Source organism: Nerophis lumbriciformis, linkage group LG06 (assembly GCF_033978685.3).
Source record: "Nerophis lumbriciformis linkage group LG06, RoL_Nlum_v2.1, whole genome shotgun sequence".
NCBI lineage: Eukaryota > Metazoa > Chordata > Actinopteri > Syngnathiformes > Syngnathidae > Nerophis > Nerophis lumbriciformis.
Window position 1 is genome coordinate 43,188,761 of NC_084553.2, and position 17,446 is coordinate 43,206,206.

The 17,446-nt window shown below is 38.8% G+C and overlaps 1 protein-coding gene across 1 annotated transcript; it reads right to left on the reverse strand.

Moving 5' to 3' along the window:
• Positions 1-27: 27 nt before the first annotated feature.
• On the reverse strand, positions 28-16,139 carry gnpnat1 (glucosamine-phosphate N-acetyltransferase 1). Its single transcript, XM_061964390.2, has 6 exons — positions 15,926-16,139; positions 7,764-7,931; positions 5,280-5,342; positions 5,073-5,200; positions 4,922-4,983; positions 28-645 (listed from the first exon to the last, which is right to left on the reverse strand). Exons 2-6 carry the CDS (start codon positions 7,915-7,917, stop codon positions 480-482), a joined length of 573 nt encoding a protein of 190 aa, XP_061820374.1. The 5' UTR covers positions 7,918-7,931; positions 15,926-16,139; the 3' UTR covers positions 28-479.
• Positions 16,140-17,446: the final 1,307 nt, after the last annotated feature.

Consider the following 17,446-nt stretch of genomic DNA (forward strand, 5'->3'; position numbering starts at 1 on the left):
ATGTGAGCAAAATGAAAGACAAGAAAAGACTGGTTGATATTTTATTGTACTGCAATAAATTCCATTAAATATGTCCTCTTGTGGCTCAGATTAAAAAAACTTGAATATGAATTTACAAAAATGACTTAGAATTAGTGTCCCATTGCAAAAAGTGATCATTGCAGCTGTCCAAGTGGAAAACGTTCACTTCTATATACCCTTTGACTTTCATACAGCATAAAAAGTGTATCTAATTAAATACATTTTTCCACTGATTAGTGTTCAATTCACATTTACTTTTGATGGTCGATGATTAAACATGAGCTTCATTCAGTATGTTAACTGCAGATGCCTGATGAATGGTAATCAGTAGGTAGCAATGGTGACCAACAGGTTTTTCCTTCACGTCTGCTGTGAAGTCAAGATGACGCTCCTTGATTGACGCACAGTCCAAACCACAGAGCGCTTAGATGATGTCAACGCGGTTCCCCAAAAAAGATTCAAACTGGCTGAGGTCCTCCGCTGGAGAAGCGACACTGCATGTAAGTCTCCTTTGAAGCCGTATAGCCAAATTTTTGGTAGAAGCCCTCAATGTTGGGTGCACATTCCAGTGTGATTTTATAGCAGTGCAGTTTTTTGCTGAGTAGGGTAAGTGTGGTGACTAACCTGAGGAGAAAGAGAAGGAAAATTGGGAGAAATCCTGAAAGTCTTCTATCAGTACAAAGAGCTGTAAGAAATACTCTGAAAGCTGACCATTTCACTAGCAGGGGGTACTACACACCATCAATCAATACTACAATTAACAAATGTGTTAGGACATTTTTGTTCTAACAAGGGTTAGATTCTTGGCCATTGCCTTAAACACCTGTTAAGCGTTAGTCCCAAGCCTGACTTTTCCTCCCAAATATTGAGACAAAGACATAATCGTACAAAAACTGAAAACATTTTGCTCATAATAAATAAGTGCAATTACTTTGTTCCAGATGCTCAAAAATATTAACACAAAACACATTTTATAGAGATTATACAGAAACAATGGTCTGTACGTTAATAGCTTTTTCACAAGGAGCACAGAAACTATTCAGGAGCAATATGAAATATCTAAAATATCACAATTTCATTATTAACAATCAAATCAGGTGCACTCATACATAGAAACACAATGCCATCATAAGACCTACTAAAGCGTTCAAACAGAACATCCCTAAACTGTGCTAGCACTGTTGTAAGGCTGGATTAAATAGATATATATTTTTATTTTTTTATTTTTTTTTTCATACATTTAAGTTGAACAAAGTTAAAACCAAATATGTGTGTCAAGTTGTTTTATTGAAACAAATGTGTATTTTTTTTTTTTTAAATGTTAAAGTTTCGTGTGTAAGTGCACTAAAATAGTTTTTTTTTTTTTTTTTTTTTTTAAGGTCATTATGTTTGGGGGTTTTTTACATGTAAACACTTCCTAGTGGTCTACATAACATGTAATGGTAGTTCTTTAGTCAAAACTTTGCATAGATGATGTTTTACAGACCATCTTCAAGCTGCTTTCTGACCGTCTCTAAGATGCACAGTTTTGTGGGCCCTTATTTACGTGCCTCCACTTCAACAGTGTCTTCTCCACGTCAGCCATGCGCTTCCATATGGAGTCTACTGACAGATATAAGTTCCAACTATACGCTATTTGTATTAGAAATGGCAACAGCGCAGGATGCATGTGCATGTACGAGCCAGTCTGCCCCACAACAAGAGGATAAACCAAAATAAGGAGCTTATTGACTAGAGCGCCCAGTTACAATGGCGGATTTACGCAAAGCTCTTCGGGTAAATCTCTGCTACAATTAGAAATATCAGTTGACGTAACTAAATATCTCCACCACACCCAAGTTTTCAGGGCTGATGGGAATCAGCAAACATAAAAAAACAGGTAAAGTGAGAAAGTATGTTTTGCTTAATAGGACCCCAACTTAAGAGATGTTTGAGTTAAGAAAAAAGAAAAAGCTTAGAAAATATAAGAAAACTCAAATATAATCTTCTTTAAATACATTTTTAGCAATGCTTAATTCTTCAGCTCACAAAAACACAAAAGAGCAAAATGTGACAAAGTGTCTTGTTTAAGAGGACATCAGCAGCAACTTGAAAATAAATGACCTCTTTCAATAAACATTATAGGATACAAGGCCGTAACTAGGATTTAACAAATACTGAGGTCAAAAATTGGTTGTCCAAGAGGAACTTTGAAAGGCTGAAATCATGTAAATTTGTATAAGTTATATTTCCTTGAGCAACACAATGGATTTCAGCATGGCGAAGTTGGGAGAGTGGCCGTGCCAGCAATCTGAGGGTTACTGGTTCAATTCCCACCTTCTACCATCCTAGTCACGTCCCTTTGTGTCCTTGAGCAAGACACTTCACCCTTGCTCCTGATGGGCCTGGTTAGCGCCGTGCATCGCAGCTCCCGCCATCAGTGTGTGAATGTGTGAATAGTGTCAAAGTGCTTTGAGTTCCTTAAAAAAGGTAGAAAAGCGCTATACAAGTACAACCCATTTACCATTTCCAGAATAACAAAAGATTTATTCGAGCTATAACTATCACTCATCCAACATCTTTGATAATCAGCACGATTTTGTAACAGTCCACTTTTGTATTAATATCCTGAAGTTTAGCATATTAAACAATTTTAACATCATTGAAACAAATTAAAAAAAACATAGCATATATTCAACCACGACCAGGGTTCGAACCCAAGATCTTCTGCTTTGTACTGCAAGTACTGATGACGTCCGCCACGGAGCCACCGGAAGTAAATAAGGACATTTTCTTCTCATATTTTAATCAGTGACAGAACACGACATGGCCAGAATACATTTGGGGTCAAATATTATATGACGCGCCTTGTCGTTCAATAATTTACATCTTAATGTGCTTCTTCACGCAAAAAGTCCCCAACCCACTGATGGCAAAAGTGTATGCATTTAGGGCGGCGCGGCACCAGACTGACATGACAAGGTTATTATACCCACATCAATTTCATTCAAATGAAAGCCAAATTGGTTACGTCGGTAAGATTTCATGTTAACGTTATGTTGACAGCTCATTTCGGATCGGATAATGTTTAAAGTAAAAGTGGACTTCATTGCATTATGTTGTTGGAGTTGTAGCGGGCGTGCATGACCAAAGATCGTATATTGAGAGAGGATGATCTCTAGCGCATGTTGATGTACAGCGCACACGATGTCCTACATGAAGTACATTTACAGTCAGACATATCAAGTAAATGGGTTATACTTGTATAGCGCTTTTCTGCCTTCAAGGTACTCAAAGTACTTTGTAGTTTGCTCATTTTCCTCGACTGGTGCACTAACATGTGGTTTATTTTTCATTTTTTTACATATGTAGCATAATCTACAAAGATACAAAGGATTACTATTGCGAATTGTAGTGGACACATTTAGAACAGCAGTTTCTTTCATTCAAAAATTTCGGCTCATTTTTATACTTAGCAAGCTCATTCCGCGGGCCGGATAAAACCTGTTCATGGGCATACTTGCCAAACTTGAGACCCCAGATTTCGAAAAAGGGGGGGGGGGGGGGGGGGGGCGTGGCTAAGAGGGGAGGAGTATATTTACAGCTAGAATTCACTGAAAGTCAAGTATTTCATATATATATATATATATATATATATATATATATATATATAAATAAGATAAATACTTGAATTTCAGTGTTCATTTATTTACACATATACACACACATAACACTCATGTACTCATTGTTGAGTTAAGGGTTGAATTGTCCATCCTTGTTCTATTCTCTGTCACTATTTTTCTAACCATGCTGAACACCCTCTCTGATGATGCATTCTGCTTCGTCTCCTTGTGTGCGCAGTTGTGCACTGCACTCTCTAAAAGCCGTAGACGTTATTGTCACATATGCAAGTAAAGTAGATGGCAGTATTGTCCTGTTTCACAACATTGCTGTTTACGGCAGACGAACTGCTTTACGGTAGACGAAAACGTGACTGCTGTTGTTGTGTGTTGTTACCGCGCTGGGAGGACGTTAATGAAACTGCCTAACAATAAACCCACATAAAAAACCAAGAACTCGCCCTCGATCATTCTACAGCTATAACGTGATTGGGCAGGCATGCTGTTTATATTGTGGGAAAGCGGACGTGAAAACAGGCTGTCGAAACGTCACTCAGGTCCGCCTGAATTTCGGGAGAAAATTTGTCCCGGGAGGTTTTCGGGAGAGGCGCTGAATTTCGGGAGTCTCCCGGAAAATCCGGGAGGGTTGGCAAGTATGTTCTTGGGCCTTACGTTTGACACCCTTGCTTTAGATGGATTCATTTTAGGAGCAAAATTTAAATTAAAGGGTTCAAAATCCGTATTTGCACATATGCCCCCTTTTTTTATTAATTCTATACTCGCATGACCTTTTTCTAGTCGCAAATGCCAGTAAAATGCAGGTGCCATCAAACATGATGTCACCTGCAACTTTCTTTGGCTCCATGGTGGATTATTTTGCAGTGGTACTCAATTTAAAAAAAAAAGCATAAACTATCTGAAAGCTTACTTGGCTAACACACGTTTGAAAGGTCCGACACGAAGAAAGGAGACAAACAATTGTTCATTGTTTTGTGTGCGTTCTATGAACAAAACCACATGCATAATTAAGACGATTAAAAGGATTCTCTGGTGGAAATCTATCCGGTCTAATGGTACGCAAGAAAACTGACTAGTTACACACAATGTCTGGATGTAAGATAATGGAGGCGTCAAATCTTTATGTCGAAATCGAATCATACGATAATTGGAGCGTAGTCGGCACCTAATTAGGTGGGGTATTTATTTGTTACACACATTTACTGATCAGAAATGCAGTATGGGCAGAGGTAATAAACATGTCTTTCTTTGGAGGGGGAAGGGACTATAAGAGTTGTACTCACAGTTTTCCAATCTGTTTTCCTCTGCAAACGTCACTGACCACCACCTCCTCCACTCGGCCTCTCTGCACACAAACCCACAAAGAGAGCCTACTCACATCTTTGCCTCCACTTCTCATGTTCTCTACCGCAAACACCGAACACGGCAACCTACCTTCGCACACGAATGAATGAATTTGTGCTCGGTGATCAGAGTGGCCGTGGCTATGATCTGCCCCAGATTTGTGTCCTCCACCACCAACACGTAGTAGTCGCCCGTTTTCTTCATGTGCTCAAACTTTCCTGCGAGACAACAAACGCAGAGATGGATTTGTATTCCTCCTAGGAGCTTGCATGGTTAGTCTCATCGGCGTTGACTTACTTTTAAACTCCTCTGCGCAGACATCGCCTGTCTCGGATAGCTGAGACAAAACCTCAAAGAATCCTGAAAGACATATGCTGAATGACTACCAAATTTTTGGGATCATAGGGCGCACCGGGTTGTAAGGCATACTGCCGATGAGCAGGTCTATTTTCATACAAAAGGTGCATTAAAGGGGTCATATGATGATTTTTTTCTACATTTAAAACACTTCCTTGTGGTCTAAATAACATGTAATGCTGGTTCTTTGGTCAAAATGGTGCATAGATTATGTTTTTACAGATCATCTTCAAGCTGCTGACTGTCTCTTTAAACCATACCTGTCTCTGGGAATCACTAATAAGCCAGAGTTCTTAGAACGCAGATTTCTTGCCGGGACATATGGTACAATACAATCGACAAGATAGGACGGAGCTAGACCGTGTAGTATTTTATACGTAAGTAGTAAAACATTAAAGTCGCATCTCAAGTGCACAGGAAGCAAGTGCAGGTGAGCCAGTATAGGCCTAATATGATCAAACTTTCTTGTTCTTGTCAAAAGTCTAGCAGCCGCATTTTGTACCAACAGTAATCTTTTAATGCTAGACATAGGGAGACCCGAAAATAATACGTTACAGTAATCGAGACGAGACGTAGACAAAATGGAACGAATTTTAGCGATATTACAGAGATGAAAGAAGGCCGTTTTAGTAACACTCTTATTGTGTGACTCAAACGAGAGAGTTGGGTCGAAGATAATACCCAAATTCTTTACTGAGTCGCCTTGTGTAATTGTTTGATTGTCAAATGTTAAGGTGGTATTATTAAATATGTGTCGGTGTCTAGCAGGACCGATAATCAGCATTTCCCTTTTCTAAGTGTTGAGTTGCAAAAAGTTAGCGGACATCCATTGTTTAATTTCATTAAGACACGCCTCCAGCTGACTACAATCCGGCGTGTTGGTCAGCTTTTAGGGGCATGTAGAGTTGGGTGTCATCAGCATAACAGTGAAAGCTAACACCGTATTTGCGCATGATGTCGCCGAGCGGCAGCATGTAAATACTAAAAAGTGCAGGGCCAAGAACCGAACCCTGGGGAACTCCACACGTTACATTAAAATAGTCCGAGGTCACATCGTTATGGGAGACGCACTGCATCCTGTCAGTAAGAGTTCAAACAAGACAAGGCTAAGTCTGACATACCAATACGTGTTTTGATACATGCTAATACAATGTTATGATCGACGGTATCGAAAGCAGCGCTAAGATCAAGAAGCAGCAACATGGATGACGCATCAGCATTTATAATTAGTCATTTTTGCGAGGGCTGTCTCCGTAGAGTGATTTGCCCAGAAACCGGACTGAAAGGGTTAACAGATTTTTAGACGCTAAGTGTTCATTTAGCTGCTGTGCAACCATTTTTTCAAGGATTTTCGAAATAAAGGGAAGGTGGTTTACCATGAGGTCATGGTCGAGGTTAGGTCTTTTGAGCAGAGGATGAATAACCGCATTTTTAAATGCTAGGGGAAAAGTACCAAAGGAAAGTGATAAGTTTATAATATTTAGCACTGATGGTCCTAATATTACAAACAGCTCCTTGATAAGTTTCCCAGGAAGTGGGTCAAGTAAACATGTTTGTTTTATCCCATTTACAAGCTGCAGGAGTTCCTTTAGTGTTATTTCATCAAAAATAAAGATTATTTTGGAGGGCAATATCCGTCGTACATATATTCCTATCTGCATTAATAGAACCCAGATGTAGCTGGGACGCTTTGTCTTAAATCTCCTTTCTAATGCGGTCAATTGTCTTAGTAAAGAATTGCATAAAGTCATCAGCCAAGTGGGTGGAGCTACTGGGAGGAGTCCCTTGTTGTGTTAGCGATGCTACTGTACTGAAGGAATATTTAGGATCATTTTTATTGAGGTGGATGAGATTGGAGTAGTAATTAGTTTTAGCTAAGGTAAGCGCGTGTTTCTAAGTTATTAAACTATCACTACATGCTTGATGGAAAACCTCAAGTTTAGTCGCACGCCATTTGCGTTCCAGCTTTCTACATGATAGTTTAAGAGCTCTGGTTTCTTCTGTGAACCGCCTTTTCGGGGCCTTTTTTTAGCGTTAGCGGTGCTATACTATCAATGGCGTTGCGCAGGGCATAATTAAAGTTGTTAATGAGGTCATCAATAGAGCCCACATTATGGTGCCATTACTGAGGGCAGTAGGCCAGCAAGAGTCGTACTTGTGGCAGTATTAATACTGCGGCTGCTAAAGCATTGGTTATAAGAAAAATGTAAGTCTGAGCAAGTTGCAAACAGCCCCTTTAATATGTACATTAGGCGCACCGGTTTATATATATTTTTGAGAAAATGAAAGGAGCCTTATACTCCGAGAAATACAGTAATCTTGGAGCATCTTCTGACACCGGGCGTGTCAAGCACAGTAGACGACACTACAGTTGAAGCATGTGTAACCTAGTTGTCTGTGAAGCAAATGAACGTGCCAACTAACCCCTGTTGAAGTCGGCGGTGCAGAGGGGCCTCAGCACGAGGCCCTCTCCCGGGCTGGAGGGGGAGATGGGAGGAGAGAAAGAGACGATGCTGTCACTCCAGTCCAACTCCTGAAGCAGGGTCGGCTCAAACAGCGGAATGTCGTCCAGCAGCATTGCACAACCTGGTCCTAGGAGACACACACACTGCTTCTGAGTATTCAACAAATACAACGGATCATTTGTATGTGATTACAATCGAGACAGAAAATGATTTTACATCAATCCAGTGTGATCACAGTTTCAAAAGTATGCTTGGATTTTAAGGTGTGTTTGTTTTACGTCATGAAGAACCTTGACCTGTCAAACACAACTTCTCTTGTCACTCCTGACTTTCAGGGTTCATTCAACTTCCTCAAAGTCAAATAAAAACACTTTGCAGAATATTATTATTTTTTTTTTTTTTTTACTATTTTACTATTATTTGGGTATTTACTAGTATATGTGTATGTATACATACAGTATGTATGTTTGTGACAAATAATGTTTTATATGTTATTTTAATATATTACTAATAATATTTATCTGAGACTAGTAAATCAGTCATTGTATAGATAACGACAAGTAAGCGAGATAATAATTCATAAATAAGGAGTGGAGTAAATTAGTTTAATTTCTTCCCACTCCTTTTTAGATATCCATTCATCCATTTACTACCGCGTGTCCCTATGAAACCCCTAATCATTATGTAGTGTTATCATTTTTATGAGGTTTCATTCTGAAGTATTAGTTTCTAAATCTGGACTTTACTCTGTTGTTATAAACATTGTTCTTTTAGAAATTACATATTTTGGTTTGTTTTGAACATGTCTGAAATAAACTACTACTACTATAATTTAAAAGGTAGCTAAAAAACTATTTAAGTGTGCATTCCCCTAATATTCTATTACCATTTTTTATTAAGTGATAAATTAATTATTTTTAATTACTTGTATTATCATATTTATTATTTTATTTCCAATGTCTCTGATGCATCGTGCCATTTGCTTATTTTAATTGTACTGTTTGTATTTTAACCATGGAAGCACTTCATGAGCTCTCTGTGAGAAGTGCTCGATAAATTAAATGTACTCATTGTGGATACAAACAAACACTTCAGTATCACACGACACATGGAAAGTGACAAATATGTCAAATATGTTTTTCCACCCTCAAAGAAAACAATAGAAATATAAAAGATCTGTTCCAGGGTTAAACTGTGGCCATAAGAAAACCGGTGCATGTTTTAAGTAACATTTGAAAACCCTTATCTGTCAAAAACAGGTGCATTGGAGTAAATTAGAATATATTTGAAAGTACAGTTGTGCCTTAACTTAAGAGTGTTTTGAGATAAGAGCTGTCTAACAACTAAATGTTATGCTTTAAGTTGCAAGCATCCCCACCATTAGTTGGTGTAGGAAATGTCACAGTGTGATCCAACCAAACATCTGGTCTTAATCGTTAGCATTAGCTTGTAGAAAGAGATCAACATAACTTAGTTTTTTAACCATGTGAAGGAAGAAAGTGAGTGGGAAGTACAGGGCTGAAAAGAAGTGGACGATATTCATTAAAGCAAAGAAAGATATCCAGAACATGATCGAGCATGTCGCAAACTTGGCAAAGCAATTTAAGCGTACCAATGCTAGTCTGCACGGTACTGAAGCAGAATGAGTTTAACACCAGCCAATAATGGTAAAATAATATTTAAACGGTGGACATTTATCCATAAAAATATGGAGAAGCTGCTAAAGGTGTGTTTGACAAAGAGGCAGCTGGAAAGAGATACTGTGGAGGTTCACTCTCCAAGGTAAATGCTGTACAATATTACATTCATAAAACTACTGTAGTTGTTAGTAGTACACTCTATTGTATTGTTTTTATACAACATGTATTATGTAAAAGGAAGGGTTTTTTTTATTTGAGATACAAGTGTTCTGTGTGTTCCATCACAGAACCAATTAATCTCCTAAATTGAGGTACTACTGTAGTTTAAATAGTAAAACTATTACATACTATATAGCCACGACAGAGTGAAATATTCAAAATTTAGTATGAATAAATAAAAAAGTGTCAAAATGTTTAAAATAATTTTGCACGATATTTTAATGTATGGAGATGCAGCTGTATGTGTAAAAAACAAACTACGGATATATCTAAAAGTCAAAGTCTTGACTTTATCATTGAGATTATTTTTTTCCAATAGCCATTTTCACACTCGCCTTCAAAGTCGCTTATTTTTCCCGGTGTTTATGTCAGCGTTACTGTTCTTCAACAGCAGTGACAGCGCCAGTTTTTCTATCCAGGGGCTAAGAGGGCAAAAAGGGGGCAAAGAATATTCAATAAATAGTTCAACCTAAAACACAAGCAATGATGGCAAAAATGTTTCATGTACAAAAGGTGACAGATACAGCAACAGACAGCACTCATGAGCCTGCTAATAACCAGACAATACATCCAAAATGTGACAACAAATGTCTTTATCCATATGTATAATCAATGAAAATTGACAACTATGCATTGGCAATATTGTTTCGGATCACAACATCCATCCATCCATTTTCTACCGCTTGTCCCATAACTTAAGAAATTATTAATACTGAATCTAATATTAGGCCTACTCAACCGCCAAAGCTTTTCATCTGGCCCGCCAAACATCCCCCAAAAAGGCTTGATGAAACCATTTAAACTAGGTTTGCTTATGTATGCAGTACTCCCGTATATGTAAGTAGATATTGTGTACAAAAATATTTAGTTTCGTATAGAAATTCCTAACTTTGTGATGTCTTTTGTATTTCTATTTGTGTTGTTTTTAGTCTAAGAATAACACATGTTAATACATGTAGCGCTAAATTTGACCAGTAGAGGGCGATTACGTTACACCTTAGGTTTAATTGTGATGAGTCACAAACCATTACATTGTGTGCAATGTTTGATGTGCTGTATGTAGAGGTTTAATTTCTATATGCGTAAACATATGTAGTTGTGTGAATGTATTAACACTAAACCTATTGTTTTCATGTAAAATACACAATGGACATTATTTATGTAAAATACACAATGGACGCTGTACTTTTGTAGTGTGTATTTTATATTTATATTTTCAGTCTTACAATCCTCAATGAAAAAGGGAATATTCAAAAGAAGGAACATCATTCCCTGACAAAACTTCTGGAGCTTCTGTTTCTTCATACTGTTAAATCGCTGCTCACGCTGGGAACGAGTAGCGAGGGCAGAATAATGATTTTATTGACAGTGCAGTGTGAAAACCAATGTGTTTACTTTGTAAATAAGTGAAGTGAGTCCCAAAGGAATATGACCTGCGGAGGCACTTTCTGACAAGACATCCAAATTTTGATGTCCGGCCCCTGAGTCTTTGGACTCCTGACACTGCGGCCCTCTTCATTATGTAGTTGAATAGCCCTGGCCTGTAAACTACAAAGTGCACCCGCATTGCCGTGCAAACAGCAGGTGTCTAATGATTCGGCTCACAACATCATAACCTCAGAAATAAAATGAATAATTACATTAACAACATAGGCTGTAGTGTTTTCTCACGCACGCACGCACGCACACACGCACGCACACACACACACACACACACACACACACGATTCGGATCACAAAACCAAAGCTGGGGAACAAATAGATGTTCCCCAGGTATAAGATGGGGAAGAAATAGGGGGAGAAAGAAAGACGAAGAGAACAGGATCCGATTTCCAGACATGTATTTTTCTTTTCATTCTCTTTTCCTTTCCTGCAACAACTGTGATGCGTTACATTTGTACCAAAGATTGCGGCTAGTTTAACCCATTTTTATTGCTAACAATGCCAATTGGTAATAATGAGCGCTCTTGATTTGGCCACAGAAAGATGGACCCAGCCCTGTGATAGGCTTAGCAAATATGGACTCGCAGAGACGATTGGCTGCCACAAAGCTGTCCCGTTTTGTGAGCGGTTCTTTTCACGTGACACCCTTTTGACTATATACACAGATATGGACATCACAAGTGAGACGTCCCAAATAAGGATAATTCCAAAAAGCTCCTTTTGAGGAAGTATAAAGGAAGGCAAGATTGTTTCATAAATATCTCCGCAATGCCTCGATTGTTGCATTTCACATTTTAGGGAATTATGCAAATCCCAAAAACACAACAGCAGGTTAATTTCGCATAGTAGAGCCCTAAAATGCTGGGGGGCTCAACTGAGGTCAAACAGATTTGTGACGGGGCTATAGCCCCCTCAAACCCCGGTTTAGCACCGTCAACAGCAAAAATTTGGCTGCGTGAAAGAGCATATTGTTAATTGTAACACAATTGTAAAAAGACTGTTGCTACTGTAAAACTAAAACATACAACAACTATAAAACAGTCCACACGTATGGATGGGTATGGTACGGAATATGTGACATGAAAATAAGCCAAAAACCCCCCCAAAAAAAAGCTAATATAGAGATATACGAGATAAGCTGACGTCTTAACTACAGTATTTAAGTAGTGGTTCTAACTCCAAGTATTTAATGAATTCAAGGAAGTAGGAACACTGTGGCTTAGTGTAATGATGATCTTTAACACGCCAGTGTGTCAGACAATATATATGACTCATAAAATCCTTCCTGTCTTCTTAACAGGGTTTGGTCCATGTCCCAGACCAGGATAAGGGCCCCTCCCACCAGGATGCATTCAACACGAATGACGCATTAAACACGAATGACGCCAGCAAAATGAACCTTTGGCAAATGTTTCTATAGCAACACGACACACACTAGTCACACTTTATTATTCGCTTGTCTCCAAGCTACCAGCAAGGACACTCGACAGGCAATTTGTCATTTAAGATACAGCCTGATAAGTCTAAAGCAATTGAACATAATCACACCTGCTGTAATTTATCCCATAAAAATGATGATTATGAAGGCTACTGGATGTCATCTCCACTTGCCAGACATTCAAACACTAAAGTGAGGCTTTTCTACTGGAGAGTTTAGGTCAAAACATGAACAAACATTTTTACAGCAGATTTCTAACAGCAGCAGAACAGTCACACAGGATCTTTCACCAGTGGTTTTTCCCTGCGGTGTATCTATTAAACAACTGAGCACTCTTGTCATCCATCCATCAATCCATTTTGGACATTTTATCAGGAAAAAACACAGAGGCTGTATCATCCCTACTTGCCTGTTTCACAGGTTTCTCTGCTGTTTTATAATCTCCTGACGAGCAGGGAAACCTGCGAAACACGGAATATGTGACATGAAAATAAGCCAAAAATTATTATAAAATCCCCTGCCAAGCAGGGAAACCTGGGAAACAGGCTTTTAGGGATGATATAGCCTCTGTATTTTTTCCTGACCTAACGTGTACGTATGTACGGTACATATGCATGTCGCCCGCACACACACACACACACACACACACACGCACACGCACGCTTTGGGGAGTGCCGGAGCTTACCTCAGCTGCATTCAGTCGGAAGGCGGGGTACACCCTGGACAAGTCACCACCTCATCACAGGGCCAACACAGATAGACAGACAACATTCACACTCACACACTAGGGCCAATTTAGTGTTGCCAATCAACCTATCCCCAGGTGCATGTCTTTGGAGGTGGGAGGAAGCCGGAGTACCCGGAGGGAACACAGGGATCAACACTTGGACCAAAAGTGTTCAATCTTTATATAAACAACATTTGTAAAGTTACAAAGGACTTAAAGTTAGTATTAATCGCAGATGATAGGACTGCGTTTTGTTCAGGAGAGAACACACAAAAGCCAATTCAAATAACAGAAGAAATGAACAAATTAAAAAGATGATTTGACAAAAACAGACTATCTTTGAATCACAGTCAAACTAAAATAATGTTATTTGGTAACAGTAGAAGGGAAAGTGAAACAAAAATACAAATACAGTAAATATTGAAAGGGTAAAATAAAACAAATTTTTGGGCGTAATAATAGATGATCAAATTAACTGGAAATCTCTTATAAAAATATACAACATAAAGTAGCAAGAAACATATCAATAATGAATAATGAGGGACCAAAAATAATTTCATATTCTTTACTGCTCACTAGTGTTACCATATCGGAGTTATTGTGGAAACAAATACAAATGTGCACTTCATTCACTAACGGTGTTACAAAAAAGATCAATTAGAATAATACATAATGTTGGTTATAGAGATATTTGTGATTCGTTCTATCTGTGTTGGCCCTGCGATGAGGTGGCGACTTGTCCAGGGTGTACCCCGCCTTCCGCCCGATTGTAGCTGAGATAGGCTCCAGCGCCCCCCGCGACCCCAAAGGGAATAAGCGGTAGAAAATGGATGGATGTCTTTATTTAATGAATCACAAATATCAAAATGCAACAATTTGGTGCATTTGCAAACAGCTAAAATGATGTATACAGCAAACTATAACCTGCTGCCCAAGAATGTACAACAATTCTTCTCAACAAAAGAGGAGAAATATAACCTATGGGGAAAATCTAATTCAAAACATTTGTACCTTTAGCATATCTCTATGTAGAATTAAATTATGGAATGGAATAACCAAAGAAATCAAACAAAGCATCAATATGATTCAGTTTAAGAGACTGTTCAAACTACAAGTGTTCACAAAGTACACAGAACAAGAATTATGATGAATATCCTGAACACTTTTTTTTTTTTTTGGAAGATAAAGATTACTTATGTATTACTTGATGTGGTATATTATTTATTTATCAATTAATTCTGTATTCACTGTTCTGTTACAAAGAACAAGGAAATGGGATAAAATTGCAATAGTATGAAAAAAGTGTAGGATTAAATAAGATCAGCTTCTTTTTACTCCTTTTCGGACGTGCTGTAATGAAACACCTGGAAATATGTGATGCATTACATTGTATCGTAGGCATGTTGGGAATCACTGAACTGAACATTTCCTTTCCTTTCTGCCTTGATGAATGAGGGGATTATAATCAGTACGAGGATATGTTTGAAATAAAAATGTTAACATTTAATATCGGATAGGTGCGGCGTCTTCAGTAATGCGAACGCTGTATCGATCCGTTGTGGTGAAGAAGGAGCTGAGCCGGAAGGCAAAGCTCTCAATTTACCGGTCGATCTACGTTCCCATCCTCACCTATGGTCATGAGCTTTGGGTTATGACCAAAAGGACAAGAGCACGGGTACAAGCGGCCGAAATGAGTTTCCTCCGCCGGGTGGCGGGGCTCTCCCTTAGAGATAGGGTGAGAAGCTCTGTCATCCGGGGGGAGCTCAAAGTAAAGCCACTGCTCCTCCACATCGAGAGGAGCCAGATGAGGTGGTTCGGGCATCTGGTCAGGATGCCACCCGAACGCCTCCCTAGGGAGGTGTTTAGGGCACGTCCGACCGGTAGGAGGCCACGGGGAAGACCCAGGACACGTTGGGAAGACTATGTCTCCCGGCTGGCCTGGGAACGCTTCGGGATCCCCCGGGAGGAGCTGGGGAGAGGGAAGTCTGGGCTTCCCTGCTTAGGCTGCTGCCCCCGCGACCCAACCTCGGATAAGTGGAAGAAGATGGATGGATGGATGGATGGAACTTTGCATATATTTTCCATAGGTCATAGAGAAATATCAATAATTATCGATATCGACAAATATAAAAAACTTACATCGTGATAGTTTTCAGCCATACTGCCCAGCTCTAATATTGTTTGATATTTTTGTTTAGGACTAATGTTTACCAAAAATAACAAATATTAATCTACGCCCCTTCAAAAACGTAATAACTTGTATGTCCTGTTTGAGGGGTTAGGTAGCACTTTGGCAGCAAGTTCTGAGAAAAATAGAGTAACAGTAACCTCCATATAATTATAGTTAAATAGTCTTGCACTAAGCAATACAACCCTGAGGAGCAGGTTTTAATTAATATTGCAACTTTCATTATATCAATCAAATCCAACGGAGTGCAGCAATTTGTTTTTCCAAAGTTCAAAGATTAATTTGAACCGAAAGGTGATGATGCCCACTGGACAGCGTTTGTAAAAAAATATTCGTGGCAACGAAGTAGTGAAGCAAGAATTATAGAAGCAAACATGTCACATCGTCAGGTGAAAGCACTTGTTGATTAAAAATATGTAACAATTTAACTACGTTGACAGGCTAGCCGGTTAGCTAAAGTACTTACCGATAAAACAGCACAGAAGATCGGACCTCAAGGTTGAAATCTCGGGCTTAAATACAACATGTGCAGGTCAAAGTCTTTTAAACGTGTTCCAGTCGACGGAGAGACATATTTCACTTTCAGAACTAAGCATAGTTTTAAATGGCCTGAGCCACACCACCCTGGGTGTTGGGTCAGATATGTGACGTGGCGCACTTCCGGGTTGTAGTCGTAGTGGCGCTCCCGGATGACGTCATTCGATTAGTTTCAACCCGCTTGTTTCATGTTGATCCATGACTTAGTTTCTTGTTAGATGATTATTGAAACATGTGTTTTACATGTTAAAACACTACTGCCGTTATTTTAACGCGACAAACTGTATTAAGTAAGCCTACGATATCCAATTGTGTAATGTACACATTACGTTACAATTAAATTACGAGTTTACGCAAAGGCAACACAAACTGCAGTACACTAAATCCAATTACCGCTGTTAATTACAATATAGTATCCTGGACAATATTCATGACAAATGTGTGCTTTGTTTTAAATATGTGCTATTTGGATTTACACCGTATGAAATAAAAATTTGAATAGGAATTTTACCTTGCAACCTCATTATATACTATTGGCTAAGTTTTATATTCATAAATGTAAGTTTCTCAATACCCGACCTGTTTTTTGTGCCTTTAAAAAAGAATTAGAACTCTACGTTAAAACACTCTCTACCTCTAACAACCAAAAAGCTGTGAAAACGATGATGCTGTGTGTTCCAAATTTACATCATTTACTGAACTTGTGTGAGCCTATGGCTTTACACTTTGTTATCCATATTTTCTACCGTTCCCTTTTGGGGTCGCGGGGGGCGCTGGAGCCTATCTCAGCTACAATCGGGCGGAAGGAGGGGTACACCCTGGACAAGTCGCCCCCTCATCGCAGGGCCAACACAGATAGACAGACAACATTCACACTATCACATCCACACACTAGGGCCAATTTAGTGTTGCCGATCAACCTATCCCCAGGTACATGTCTTTGGAAGTGGGAGGAAGCCGGAGTACCCGGGAACCCACGCTGTCACATGCAAACTCCACACAGAAAGATCCCGAGCCCGGGATTGAACCCAAGACTACTCAGGACCTTCGTATTGTGAGGCAGATGCACTATATAACCCCTCTCCCACCGTGCTGCCTACACTTTGTTTATATATATATATATTTGTTTATATATATATATATTTGTTTATATATATATATATATATATATATATATATATATAGCATTCTATTTTAGTTACTTTATTGAGTTTACAACCCCTGGCGCTGTTTTTGTACTTATTTTGATTATTATTATTATTCCTCAATTGTTTGTAAAAGTTGCAATTTATAAATAAAGGTTTATAAAATTCAAAAAATAATAAATAAATAAAAATAATAAATAAATACATTACAATATAGCAATACTGACGAGGCGAAGCTGAATACTGAACAACACGCTCTGATTGTTTTGGTCTGATCTAGTGTCAATACTACTGTAGTATTGATA